General features: G+C 51.0%; 1 protein-coding gene across 1 annotated transcript; it reads right to left on the bottom strand.

Moving 5' to 3' along the window:
• Window positions 1-1607: 1607 nt before the first annotated feature.
• Window positions 1608-5207, bottom strand: LOC120763828 (acrosin-like). The gene is made up of 5 exons (XM_040087402.2): window positions 4850-5207; window positions 4486-4698; window positions 3413-3678; window positions 2574-2719; window positions 1608-2176 (listed from the first exon to the last, which is right to left on the bottom strand). Exons 1-5 carry the CDS (start codon window positions 4933-4935, stop codon window positions 1631-1633), a joined length of 1257 nt encoding a protein of 418 aa, XP_039943336.1. The 5' UTR covers window positions 4936-5207; the 3' UTR covers window positions 1608-1630.
• Between the last annotated feature and the right edge of the window lie 8398 nt (window positions 5208-13605).

Genomic DNA, 13605 nt, shown 5'->3' with positions numbered 1-13605 from the left:
CTCGTTTGTTGGCTGTGCAGTTTATAGGCTGCAAAAGTAAAAGTGGATTCCAGCACAGCCCCTTTCTTCTGCAACATTTTTCTGTGGAACCACGTGCTGAATGTTAATTTTGAAATGAACTCTGTGAGGCTGATGTGGGATGCAGTTTAGCAGCTGCAAGGGGAAAATGAAGGCCAGTGCTTACTTTTTGTTCTAGGACCTTTGTTGTGGGGGCAAGTGTTTGAGGTATTAACTTTTGAATCTGGGCTCTGCAAGAGTGAAAGGATGTGATGGTTCATGCATCTGAGCAGGAGGGTGAACAACTCCACGGGGTGTCTGCTTTCTACAGGATGTGAGTTAAAGGTGGAGACAGCAATGGCTTATTGAGAGGGTACATTTTGTGACCAGTATTTACACTTGATACAGTTAATTTTGGTTCAGAGCACATGATATAAAGAATGTGACAGTACATTGAAAGGAAAGCTCATAGCTCTTTTGCATGGTGTTGTTGAAATCCTTTGACATAAATGTGAAACCCAGCAACCGTTTTCTTCTCTTTTGCTTCCAGATAAAAATTTGTCTTGCCTTCCCTATCCATGCCTTGCCTGCCTTGCATACAATTCCCTTGCCTGTCTTTCCCTTACCGCCCTTGCCTTGCCCACCCCTCCCTTCTCTTTCCTTGCCTTGCAGACCCATCTCCTGCCATGCATATCCATCCCCCACTGTGACTTTCCTGCCCCTTTCTTGCCTGACTTTCTCTGCTCTGCTTTGGGGAGCTGCTTGGCTCTTGAACATATGATGGTGTGCAGCGCTTTTGGAATGGCTCACAGACCTTCTCTTCCCAGGGTGACAGAGATCAGAGATGTACAGCCTCAGAAACACAAGGAGGAGAAGAAGACTGAAAACACTTAAGGACACTGAGGAGATTCTGATACGTTTTAACTTTAACTGAAATATAACCCAGTGTTTGCTCTCCAGCCTTAGCACAGAGATGTGGCTTCCTCAGAGAAAGAGTGGTGAAGATGCTCAGTGCAGGGGAGCACGTTGCCAGAATATTCCTGGTGTGTTTGACAGATGTGGAGTTGGCCTGAGTGCCAGCAGTGTCTGCAGGGGAGCTGCAGACAGTTCATGGGTCACAATATGGGGGGTGGCACAATGCTCTTCTATCTCCCCACTGCTCAGAACTCCTGGCTGTGGAGCTCCTCCTCAGCCTGTGTCTGGCCAATCTTCAGCCTTGAGTCTTTCTAGAACGGTGTCCCCTGCATCACAAGGGAGTCCAGTTTCAAGTCCCACACCCAGGGATCCCACTGATCAGCATAAAACACCTCCCAGCTGCTGTCCTCAAGAGCTGTAACCCCCTGGGACCTGTGTTCCCTTCTCCCATCACGGCTTTGTTTTGTGGTAGCCTGGCTTGGGACTCCTTGCCTTGCACAGGAGACTAAACAGGACTGCAAACACATGCTAACAGTGGCAATAGGCAACTTTATTTCCACAACTAAATCAATTTCAGCACTTGTGTGCATGCAGAGGAAGATGGGCAGGACAGAGGACACCTTTGACCCTGAGGCTGCCTTTGCATCAGCAGGCACCGCCCCAGTATGAAATGGTGATGGTCCACTGCAGTCTGCACTGGATCCTGTTATCGTGCTGCTCATGTCCTTTTTCCAATGAGGTCCTGCAGCATCTGGTGCACCTGAGTTAAGAATCCCGCCAGTATCTTGTACGGATGCGGAGCAGGCAGGAGAGGTTGTGCTGGCATTGGCTGCTCAGGGGTCGAGGCTGGCTCTGGCATGGCTGTCACTGCTGGGTGATGAGGAGTGGCTGTAGGGCAGCCTGACTCTGTTGCTGTTGGCTCTGGCTGCTCAAAGGGAGTTGAGCTGAAGGTTGGCTCTGCCGTTGGAGGGGCTGTTACAGTTTTCTCTGGATGTGGAGTGGGAGTAGAGCAGCCTGACTCTGTTGCTGTTGGCTCTGGCTGCTCCGAAGGGGTTGAGATGCAGGGTGACTCTGGTGCTGCAGTGGCTGTTCCAGCTGAGCACAGGCCCATCTGGAGCAGGATCCAGTTGTAGAAGTGCTGAGTGGAGGTGTAGACTCCCGGCCATTTTGCTCTGGCACAGCCTTTTCTCCAGCTGGTCACTCCAACAAGCCAGAAGTAGCTGGCGCTGTTATCTTTGCACACCAGAGGCCCTCCACTGTCACCCTGCGGCAGAGGAAAGAGGATTGGGATGCTGTTGGGTGGCTGCTGTGAGCACTAGAGGCTTGCTTCTCTCTTGCAGCCCCTGCTACAGCTGTGTTCCTGGCTCTACTCAGGTGCTGGAGTCTCCAGAACTTTAGCTGGGAACAGGGTGGGTGTCTGTGAAGGTCCCCTCTTGTATCTGCAGTGATCCTGGATGGGCAGAGCATGGACGATCCAGAATCTGGACCTCTGGGCTGCTCAGAGCACTGGATGGGCTTTCTGGGCAGAGGGCCAGGCCTGGGGAACACGGGCACTTGGCAAGGGGAGGGGACCCAGGGGTGGAAAAGTGATTTGCCAGGCAAAGCAGATGGTGACGGGGAACCTTTACAGCTGGGGGCTGCCTGGCTCCCAGCACTCCTACCTGGCAGGTGTCCATGCTACCCCGTGGGTAGCCAGCACACAGGTTGTGGGTGTGGATGGTGCCCGCGTACCAGTGGCTGCTGTTAACCAGCTGGATGTCCAGGAGACGGACCTTGGCTTCCTGCAGGACATCGCTCGGACCCTGAGCTGGGAGCACAGCAAGGAATGAGCACCCAGCAGCTTCTGGCCAGCTCCACTCCCCTGCCTGGGGTGAAGTCCTTCCCTAGGGCTTGGCTTTGCCTCTGGAGCAGCTGTTGAGGCGCTGTGTCCTTTCTGTCTGTCTTTGGGGAGCAGGCCAGGTGTCGGATTATCCCTTTTTCTGACCCACAGACAGGGCTCCTGAGAGGCGTTTTAAAAACTTTTATTTCATTTTGTATCATGAGAAGGGTGAGGCAGTACAGATGTTACAATCCACGCCATCAAAATCAGAAGCCAAACAATTTCCTAATTACGATACATTAGAAGATTTTTGGCCTATCAGCTTTTGCCTTACAATGATGGAAATGCCTTAAAGCAAATAATCTAAAAATACCCCTTGTGGGTCCTACTACAATGCACCTTTCACAGTTCTATTTCTCCAAAATATCTGGTCATCATTTGAAATTTGTTTCTAGTTCAATTTCTCTCTCAGCAATGTCTGTCCTATTCCATGGCCTTTCTAAGCCAGCATATTTTATCTCAGAGTTTGCACACAGACACATACTACGTGAGCCTTCTGTCAGGCTTTGAGAATTCTCTCCAAATCCATTTCCCAGAGCCAGGCCCATCTCTCCCCTACAGCCTGGATCCCATTTCTCCGCTGCGCCCAGCTCGCCCTCGGGGCCCTTTTTGGGAGCTCACCTTGCGCGCCGGCGGAAGCCCAGCCAGCGATGTAGCAGGCTTTCAGCTCTGACACCGTGAGCGAGGTGTTGGGCACGCAGGCCAGCTGCACGTAGTCACTGCACTCCACGGGCTCGTCCAGCTCCAGCAGGGCGATGTCATTCTGCTGCGAGTCGGCCGTGTACTGCTGGTGGGCCAGCAGGCGCTTGACGTGGCGCACCTGAGCCTCGGGGCCCAGGCGGGTCAGCTGGGTGGCCCCGATCAGCACGCGCCACATGGTGACGTTCCTGCGAGGCACACAGAGGGGTGAGAGGGAGCAGAGCCCTGTGCTGTCGGTGCTTTTCTGTTCTTCACGCCTTTGTAATCTTGCAATTGTTTAATGTACAGCTCTAAACTCCATATAATCCATTTTCTGATTTTCGTGTCTTTGTGATCCTGCAGTTCTTTAGTGTGTAGCTCTAAACTCCACACACAGTGCGAGCTGCTGCTTTCCCATTTTGGTCAGACACAACAATTCCTCTCCAGGCCTGGGGATCAAGGACACCCCTCTGCCTCAGGCCTGAGAGATGGAAACAAAGGTGAATGGAGGGGGAGCAAACTTGGGGTAAATGACTTCATTACCCGAAGCTGTAATTGGAAGATTAACCCCCAATTTGCAAATGGACCAAACTCATGAAAGTGTGGTCATGAAAACCCATGACCCGTGGTCCATTTTCGGTGCAGCCCCTGGGGGGCTTCATCTGCCCAAAATGTACCTGAAGGCCGTTCAATAAATATAACTGCTTTTTATTCCCTTAATTTTGTCTGGAGACATCAGTGTGGCAGCTCAACACTTCCCTGCCTTCTGCTTCCCAAGGCAGAGAGGAAAGCAGAGCAGTGAGGTGTGTGACTGCCCTAGCAAGCCTTAGGCTCCAGGAATGCCACGCTGGAGGCTGCTGGGCAGTGGTGGCACGGGCCCAGCCTTCTGAGCAGCTGGACTCTGCAGGGCCAAGGCACTGGGCACACTGGGAAACAGGAGGGGAGCAGCATGTAGCGCTGCAGGCTGGGCAACTGTTTGTGTGGCGGGGATTCCCTCACTCCTTGCTCCTCCTTACCTGGCCTGGAGGAAGCAGTGGGCTGCTGTGAGGACCCACTGTGGGCTGATGAGGGACCCTCCACATGTATGGCCAGTGCCTATTTTCCTGGGGTCCTGGATGCTGACAATCCAGGGCCAGGCTCCCGGCAGGGCCCCTGTGCCAGCCACGATTCTGTAGTCAGCAGCTAGGGAGTCGTAGTCAGAAGCCATGGGCCGGAGGCCGCAGGTCCCTCTGGAAGCACAGAGTCATTACTGCCCTGCCCAGCAGCTGCTCACGCTGGGTCCCTCTGCCCCAGCACCTGGGTGCTGCCAAGGAAGCTCCCATATGGGGCTTGGGGTGTGGCACTAGGGGACAAACACCCTCCCAGAGCCTGGGGCCGTACCTGCAGGTGTCCCAGGTGCCATGGGCAGGCCTGTACACAGCCAGCAGGATGAAGAGGTACAGCAGATTCATCACTGCCAGCAGCATCTGTCAGCTGAAAGAGACAAAAGCTTGTTTCTTTCAGTGCAGCCACTGACCCGAGTGCCTGCAGCAGCTGCACTGCCCTGGGGATGATGTCACAGAGTGGGTGCTTCCAGGTTCTGGGCACGGTGTCCTCAGTGGGCAGGGAAAGGCCAAAACCTCAGAGAACCACAGAATGGTTTGGGTTGGAAGAGTCCTTCAAGGTCTTGCAAGGCAAAAGGGGTCCCGTGCCTGGCACCTGCAAAATGACACCATGGGCAGACAAATGCGGCACAAGGGGAAAGTCACTCCCAAAGGCAGTGTGTTGTCCTATTCTTTTAGCCTTCTGATGTTTGCATTTTTGTAGTAAAGTTTTCTCACAGATTGTAACATAAACAAAGGGATTGTTTTCACATTCCTCCTTGGAGGAGGGACAACTGATGGAATTCTAGTTTGACCAGTGAGGATCGGAGAGGTAGCGACCTCATTCTCCAATCCCTGGTCCTTGTCCAGAAACTATATAAAACTATATAAACTGAAGTCAGAAACAAACTTCTTTTTACCCTGAATAACTTAACTGTGTGAGTATCATTCTTTTTGTATCCTCTAGTGACAGCAGTGTTTGGTCAGAGAGGGTGCTCAGAGCCACCAGAGGATGGAGAAAACTGGCACATCAAAGCTGGCAAGAGGACAGGAAGGAACAATGCCATGTGCCAACTTGGGGGGATGCATCAAGGCACACGAGCCTTAGCTAATGGAACAAACCTGGGAAACTTCCTGAGTGTTGCAAGAAGAATTGCTGACCATGGCTGAGAGTGTGAGAAGCTGACAGGAGTTTCAATGCCATGAGGAAGCCCTTCTGAGCCTGTTTATCCATTTTCCATGTCTGGAGCAGGGTGAATGCTGCAAATGCCTCAGTGCTGCCTCTTGCTTTAGAGGCTGGTGCTGGAGGTCGTGGCTGCAGACCACGAGGGGCTGAGATGGAGAGTGTTCATGCACTCACTGCTGTGGTTTGGGAATGGTGTTCCCCAGTCTGGTGTTCCCACTGGAACACTGCAAAGCACTGCTCCTCACTACCCTCTCCCTTTCCCCTCCCTGCTCTGGTGGGCTTGAGAGGAGAACTGGAGGCACAAAAGGTAAAGATCATGGGCTGAGACAAGAACAATATACTGGAAACTGCAATGAAACAAGAAAATGAACAGTAACAGCAATATTATTAGTAACAGAGTGTACAAGGGAGGGGGACAATTCACACACAACCATCCACCCCATGGAGCTTGGCAATACCCAACCAGGCATTGTCACTTCAGAGGGAGATTTGCTGTTTCCCCATAGGCCACAGAGGATTTTAACACGACATGAACCTCAGTTTGTCTCCCCAAGCTCGTGTCCATCCTGTTCCATGGCCTGTGGCTCTGAGAAATGCTCTCCTGTGTACCCTGCTTCAATCCCTCTGAGATCAATGGTTGACGTGCCAGCAGCTCCTGAAGGGCAGCACATGAGGAAGGTGCCACCCCTGCAGGTGAAAAGAAGGTTCCCTTTGCCATGGCATCCCAGGAGGTCATCAAGCACATCATCCATGGAGTCTGAAAAAAGGAAAAACTAAAGGTGTTGAGGCCCAGAAAGAACTGCCTGCACCTGAGCCAGTTTGTGGATAAGAGCCAGGTTAAGGGAACCCCAGGCTGGGTTCCCTTAGCCAGAAATGAGATCTCTCTACCCAGGCTTGCCATTCCATCCAAGTGCTTCCTGGCCACAAGCATCACTTCATCTGTGAGCTCTCACCCTGCAGAATCCCTGGGTAACCTGAAAACACTGCTGCAGCACCAGGGGCTGCAAGAGGCCTCCAAAGCCAGCAGCTAGGTGAGGGGAAGGACTGAAGTAAAATGCGTGTTTTCCCCTGGATTTGTGAAAGACAAGAAATACAGGACCCCCAAAAGCAAACCCACTTGATGGGAGAGGCAGGTGGGCCTCTCTGGTTCAGGAATTACAGAAGCACTCCACTGCAGCTTGCAGACAAGGATCCCGATCGCAGCATCCCCCTCCCTCTGCTCTACAGATTCACACAGGCCCAAAGCCCCAGTGGTCACTGAAAACATCCAACTGTCCACACTTGGCACACTGCTCCTGGGTTCTGCAGCCTGTGGAGAAAGACAAATCCCCTCTCTAGAAAACGAGGCAGGCCTGAGCTGAGCTTTCCCAAAGGACACTAAAGGCAGAGCTGGGTTTCTCCGTGCTGTTTGGGAAGTGGCGCGTGAGCCACAAGGGAAATCAGATTCTCAACTCCAGAGGCACTGCTGAGCACAGCCTCTCCTGACCACAGCTGGGCTCCAGCCCCTGGGGTGCCCTGTGCCTCCAAAGAGAGGAGCCAGAGCCTCTGACCAGGCCTGCCACAGCCCCGTGTCACACTGACCACTGCAGTGTCCAGCCAGTCCCTTCACAGGCTGCTCCAACCTCCACCTCATGGAACTGATCACACCCACAGCTCCCTCTGACCCGCAGGGAGAGGAGATTTCCTCATTTGCTGCTGGGGCCAGTGGCACCTCCCTGCAGCAGATTTTGTGACCTGCTGGGTGCCCCCGTGCTGCTCTCCCAGTCCCTCTGACCAGAAGAGTCTTCAAAAGAGCCCTGAGGTCAGGGACGTTTATGGATATGAAAATACAAGATTTTAGAAGCAGCTTTTGGTGATTTTGTAGAAGTGAAGAAACAGCTTGTACTGAGAACACACAGAAGACTGGCTATTGAGCTTAATTGTTGGGTAGCTCCTAGGTAGAAGTCATACAGGTAAGATGGATAATGTTGAAACCCAGCAAAGCGGGACCTGGGTATTTGTCAAAAATTAATGAAGCAGAACTTTGTGGCTTAAATACAGCAAAATTAAGTTCCTAACCTTTGGCAAGAGCAAAGTGACCTGAAAAACAGCCAAACCTCCACTGTGCCTTCCCAGAAGCAAAGATCAACCTGAGGAAGATGTCGGCCTTCCTCCCAAGACCCCAGCTCACGACCACCAGGAGGCATAAACAGCAAATTAGAATATGAAACGAGAGAAGGCGGGGAATGGGCGGGTGGGGAGGTGTGGGTTTGTGAGATTGATGTATATTTAAATGTGGAGCTTGGCTTGAGCAGGTACGCACAGTTTGGAGGAAACATCCCCCCGCGTGTCCCACCTGGAAATAAAACATACCTTATAATTTTTTAATTGTAAAATCCTTATCCTACTCTACAGCCCCAATTCCCCAGAGCAGCCCGGCACTCCTATGGCAGTCCGGCTGGAGAAGGTCAAACCCACAGCAAGGAATGGCTTTGCCCGGGATGAGAGCTCCACGCAGAGCCCCAGGGCAGCTCCAGGAGCCCGTGGGCTGGGGAGGGAAGAGGACAGGGAGAGAAAGAAAACTCCCAGCGCTTTCGGCCTGGAGCAGCCGGGGGAACTTCAAGGCCTCTCAGGCCTGCCTGCAGAGCTCTGCGCACCTCTTGCCTCCCTCCAAGTGACCGAAATCCCCCAAACTCGCCCCAAAACACCGCCAGGCTGGCCGCCATCACCGCACACACTGCCCCCGGCCCCCGGCTGCTGGGCTTGGGGCGCGTCGCCCCTGGAAGAAATGACAGTTGCTCAAAATGACAATAAAATATGGGCTTGCGCATTCCTGCATTAGGTTTTGCACGTTGTTGTTGATCCTGTGAAGAACGAGGTTTAGGTTCTTGGTAAAATTTAAAAGGTTTAATAAAGAGACAATCGGAGATGGAGATGAAGCAAAGGGTTGAACGGCTGGGTGCTTGGCATTCACCCAAGAGCACTCTTATTATCTTTGGATACATTCCTTAAATGCTTTCTCTAGTACATCAGCCTGTTGCATATTCATAGACCATTATGTATATTCATATTTTCCCACAAACTAATTTTCATATTTTAGGAGCTGTTGAGCACAGCTACTCTTTGGGTCTGCATTTTTACAGCATGCGAGTTTCTTGGCTGTGGTTTTAATTTGTTCTTTTTATTACTTCTAGTTTGGGCCTCGGACTATACTTTCTACAGATGGTGGGTGTTGATAGTTGGCTTGTCAGTAGTAGGATCTTGATCACATGTTCACTGGATGTTAGCTAAGCAGACAGTTTATTATTACTACACCTAATAATAGCAGAAATAAAAATTATATCTATACAGAAAAGCCATTTTAACCTTATACATATAGCATTTATTTTAATGCTTTCGTAAAGCTAACAATACAGCATGTATTTATAACAATCCTAAGTATTCAGATATAGCACAATAACTCCTTTTAGCTGCTTGCTAATATAATGTGATCTATCATTTTGCACTGTATAGCTCATAGAAATGTTTGTGTGATGAATATATTACATCTATGAATACACTGTATAGCTCACAGAAATAGTGGTGTGACAAATGTATTATACTGTAGGCCCTCAGCAAAACATAAAGGGTTAAAATGCCTCTATGTAACTAAAAGTGACTGACCTCTCCATGTGATAACAGTGACACAAACCAGAGCACCAGAGAAGAATTAGAGGAAAGCTTAACTCCTTGTTATCAGGGAAGTGTAAAACAACAGGATAAAGCCACAAGAAGGAATAAAATATATTGACCTGATCTGCAGGATGTCATGCAGACAAGTCAGAGTGTAAAGCCAAAACAAGAAGAAGTTCCTGCAATATCAGAAGGCCCCCAACATGCTTGAATAATGTATGAAACTTATAAATATGCATGTTCCTCAGTAAAATAAAAAATCCATCCTTGCTGTCGGTGTGTGTCGCTGCCTTGTGACAAAACTTGGTGAAACTTGGTGGCCAGGCTGGGCAGGGGCCAAAGCAGCCAGTTCAAGTGGGAGTGATGCCTTTTGGGACTACCTGAAGACAGAGGCCAGACAAAATTAAGGGAATAAAAAGCAGATATATTTATTGAAAGGCCTTCAGGTACATTTTGGGCCGATGAAGCCCCCAGGGGTGTACGGAAAAATGGACCATGGGTCATGGGTTTTCACAATTTTATAAGTTTGGTCCATTTGCATATTGGGGATTAATCTTCCAGTTACAGCTTCAGGTAATGAAGTCATTTACCACAAGTTTGCTCCCCCTCCACTGACTTTTGTTTCCATCTCTCAGGCCTGAGGCAGAGAGGTGTCCTTGGTCCCCAGGCCTGGAGAGGAATTGTGTCTGACCAAAATGGGAAAGCAGCAGCTCGCACTGTGTGTGGAGTTTAGAGTTCTACACTAAAGAACTGCAGGACTACAAATACATGAAAAACAACAGAAAAGCTCAAATCCTAAGGCGTCAGGGGTGAATAGCAACCAGCTGCCTCCTTGGAGCACGAGGAACACCAGCTGCCTGCTGCACAGCCCAACACCGCGTGGCTCAAGTGCAGCAGGAACAAAACTGCCTCCAGCCACCCTGAGAGGGAATCTGGCCAAAGCTATGTCTGATCAACCCTAGCCAAACCAAAGCTGGAGGAAGGGGTAAATGTGAAGCTGATGAAAAGCTGCCCAGGAGAGGCAGCAGCTGCATGTGGGCCTGGCAGCCAAGGCTCACCCAGCACCAGTGGGTGAACCGGTGCCAGTCCGGGGTCAGCCTGTGGGTGTACCCTGAGGGCAGATCAAATTCACTGGGAATGACCCTTGGGTGAGCCTCAGAGGCACGGGAGTGTGCCAGAGGACTGGAACAGAAATCCCCGGCAGCCTGTGTGCCAGACTGCGAGCAGGCTTGTGCCAGCTCCGGGCAGGGCTGCGCTCACTGGGCTCTGTGCTTTGGGGAAGGTGTGGCAGCTCTGCCAGCCACTGAACCCCCCTTCACCAACAGCACTGGGGGAGTCCCAGTGACTTCCACCTGTGCCAGGAGCCCTGTGGGTTCCTGTGCCAGGAGCCCTGTGGGTTCCTGTGCCCAGCAAGCCTGTGGTTCTGTGAACTCAGGGGAACACATGCCTGTGTGGCCCTGTGTCACAGAGGGGCAGAGATGTGGCACCTCTCCTGTGATTGTGACCTCACCTGCCCAATGCTGGTATCCTGAAAGCAGGGTAACAGAAGAGCAGGCCGTCAGGATAGCTCAGCTTGTTTGCTACTCACGGCCTGCCTTTTAAAGAAATTTAGTGTTTACTGTAGAGACGCAGCAGTTTACTGCCCTCTTCAGCTTTCATCATCTCCAAGGTAATGATGATTTGACTTTCGGGACAGATCACAGAGGAAGGAGATATGGGATAAGAGTCCAGGCTGGTTCATACCTTGCTAGCTGAAGGCTGGGCTGTTACACCATTGTAGGCTACCCAGATACAGCCTAGGCTAGAGTTCTTATTTGCTGATTCTCTTTTCTTTTCTACTAGGATAGGTAAAGTAGGGGGTGAATGTAGTCTGAGGGGCTGGGCTCAGCCCAGAGTGGCAAAAAGCCCACCTTGGCTGCTGCAGGGGGGAGTGAGACCGAAAAAGGAGAGCAGCAAAGGCAGGAGTTACATTAGTGGCTGAAAGCTGATCACTCCTGCAGAGAAAGGGGAAAGCCAGAGGCTCTGCTCTTGATGCTGTGACAGCAGCAGGGCCTCTTCAGAGACGGGAACCTGCACTGGAGCACTTCAGAAGGACCTCTGAACCTCCTGTGCCCTGGGGCCCTGTCACTGATCACAGAGGTGTGAGCCTGCAGTGCAGCAGCTGGTACAAGCACCACTGAAACTCCGGATGGCAAAGGATGTTCTAGAAGTTGTATTTATTGGGAGTTTTTATCCTTTTGGTGAGCTACAGTAATTTCTTTGCAATCATGTTATAGGACTGACACTGATCTCTTTCTGGGGCATGTTCTGATGTCCTTGGTCATCCAGAGCTTTGCCCTGTATTCCTGAGAGAGGCAACGGCCACAACAATGAACGATTTCTGTGAGTAACAGCTTCACAGGAAGGTTTGGACTTTGTGAATCCCACAGACAACTGACACGACTGGTGGTCAGATCCCAGATCCCAGAACGAAGGGGACTTTTCCCAACCAGTAAATTTCAGTGGCAGTGCTAGGCTTCCCCTGATACTGAATTGAATGTTCGAGCTGGTTGTCCTAGCTGCTTGAGTAGAAAAGCTCCACGTTTGAATATGCTTTTGTTCCTCGTCTCATTTCTCTTCAAATGGAATTTCTCTGCAGTCATTGCCGAGGGAATGGCTCCTCCAAAAAGCATCCTCTTTCCACCGGAGAAGATTTGCATGGTCTGGCAGCAGAGACAGAGTGCTGGAGCAGGGCTCTTCAATGCGGGCAACACGTGCTTCCTCAACGCTGTCCTGCAGTGCCTGACCTACACGCCGCCACTGGCCAACTACCTGCTGTCCCGAGAGCACAGCCAGGCCTGTGAGTGCTTTTGGAACATCTCCTGAGAATCTATTAATCAAATACCAAAGATTCCCAGAACCTGGAATCTGATTTAGGAGAACAGCAGCCCTTTCTCAGCCCCATGAGTTGATGTCCTCTCAACACTCAAGCCTAGAAGCCACTTGTCCTACCCAGCTCTCTTAACTTTCATGAAGACACCTCCTTCTAGCCCCAAGTCTTTATTCCTGCACGTTAAACCCTCTTGGCTTATTGCACAGAAAACTGTTGGTTTACCATCCCTCTTAACATTTCCTGGACGCTAAAATGCCCTGGAATCATTGGGGCATTGGGAAGGGTGGAGTCTTGCACTGGAGAGGGAGTTGAAGAGGAGGAGTATCCCACTGCTGTGGGGCCAAGCTAAGCACCTTCCCTGTGTCCTTCTTCAGGTCAGCAGAAGGGTTTCTGCATGATGTGCGTCATGGAAGCGCACGTTAACAGGGTCTTGCATTCCCCTGCCAGTGCCATCCGGCCTTCAGGTGTCCTCAAAGTTTTCAGACGTAAGTCATGCCAGGTGCTTGGACAGGTTTTCTTCCCTTCTGGTAGGAGAGAACTTCAAACATATTCTTCCTTAGGCATTGGAGAACATTTTCAGCGTGGCAGGGAGGAAGATGCCCATGACTTCCTGTGCTGTACTGTCGATGCCATGCAGAGAGCTTGTCTGGGTGCAAGCAGCGAGTAAGCACGAGCAAATCACTCCCACAGAGTTCTGAGCCCTTTGGACTGCTTGATGCGCTCCCGTCAAGGGAAACCTAAACCCTGGGCTTTCAGGCCCAGCAAAACTCTTTGAGGAGATAATGCTGTGTCTTTACCACTTGTTTCCAGCTTGGACCTCTCTTCTCAATACACCACCATTGTCCATCAGATATTTGGGGGCTCTCTGAGATCCAGAGGTACATTTCCACAACTATTACTCTCTTTGACATGGTGTGCCTGTGCCTGACAGTTGGTCCTGGCACTGGTGGGACAGGCACAATGTGTAAATGGGCAACGCCAGTCAGCTTCCCACTGCTCAGCAGTTGCATTTTTCCTTCCAGTCACCTGCTTCAGCTGCAATGCCATTTCTGACTCCTACGAGGTCTTCCTGGATATCCCTCTGGATATCAAAGTAAGAGGCTTTGCATTTGTGCTTCAAGACATCCCAAGGCCCCTGCAGCTTTCCAGAGTCAACATATTTCCCTTAAAAATGTAGACTGTGAACACAAGGGATCTTGGTGGGTGGGAAGGGAAATGGATGGTGTCCTCCCTGCAGAGGCCGTGGCACTGGTCTCTCTGTAGGTGCTGTTTTTAAGCTGCACAAGCAGCATTATTCTCTCTGCACCCTCGATACATCCTCATCCTCCTTCCCTTTGCCCTCCCA

The sequence above is a fragment of the Hirundo rustica genome, chromosome 27 (genome assembly GCF_015227805.2).
Source record: "Hirundo rustica isolate bHirRus1 chromosome 27, bHirRus1.pri.v3, whole genome shotgun sequence".
Classification (NCBI taxonomy): domain Eukaryota; kingdom Metazoa; phylum Chordata; class Aves; order Passeriformes; family Hirundinidae; genus Hirundo; species Hirundo rustica.
The sequence above is the reverse complement of the archived record's forward strand: the minus strand, read 5'-3'. Positions and strand labels throughout refer to the sequence as shown.

Coding starts and splice junctions, on each gene's coding strand:
- LOC120763828 (XM_040087402.2), bottom strand. CDS start 4,935: ATGCTGCTGGCAGTGATGAATCTGCTGTACCTCTTCATCCTGCTGGCT. Junction 2,720..3,412: donor GGCTTCCGCCGGCGCGCAAG/GTGAGCTCCCAA, acceptor CTGTGCTCCCAG/CTCAGGGTCCGAGCGATGTC. Junction 2,177..2,573: donor GTAGCATGGACACCTGCCAG/GTAGGAGTGCTG, acceptor CCTCTGCCGCAG/GGTGACAGTGGAGGGCCTCT.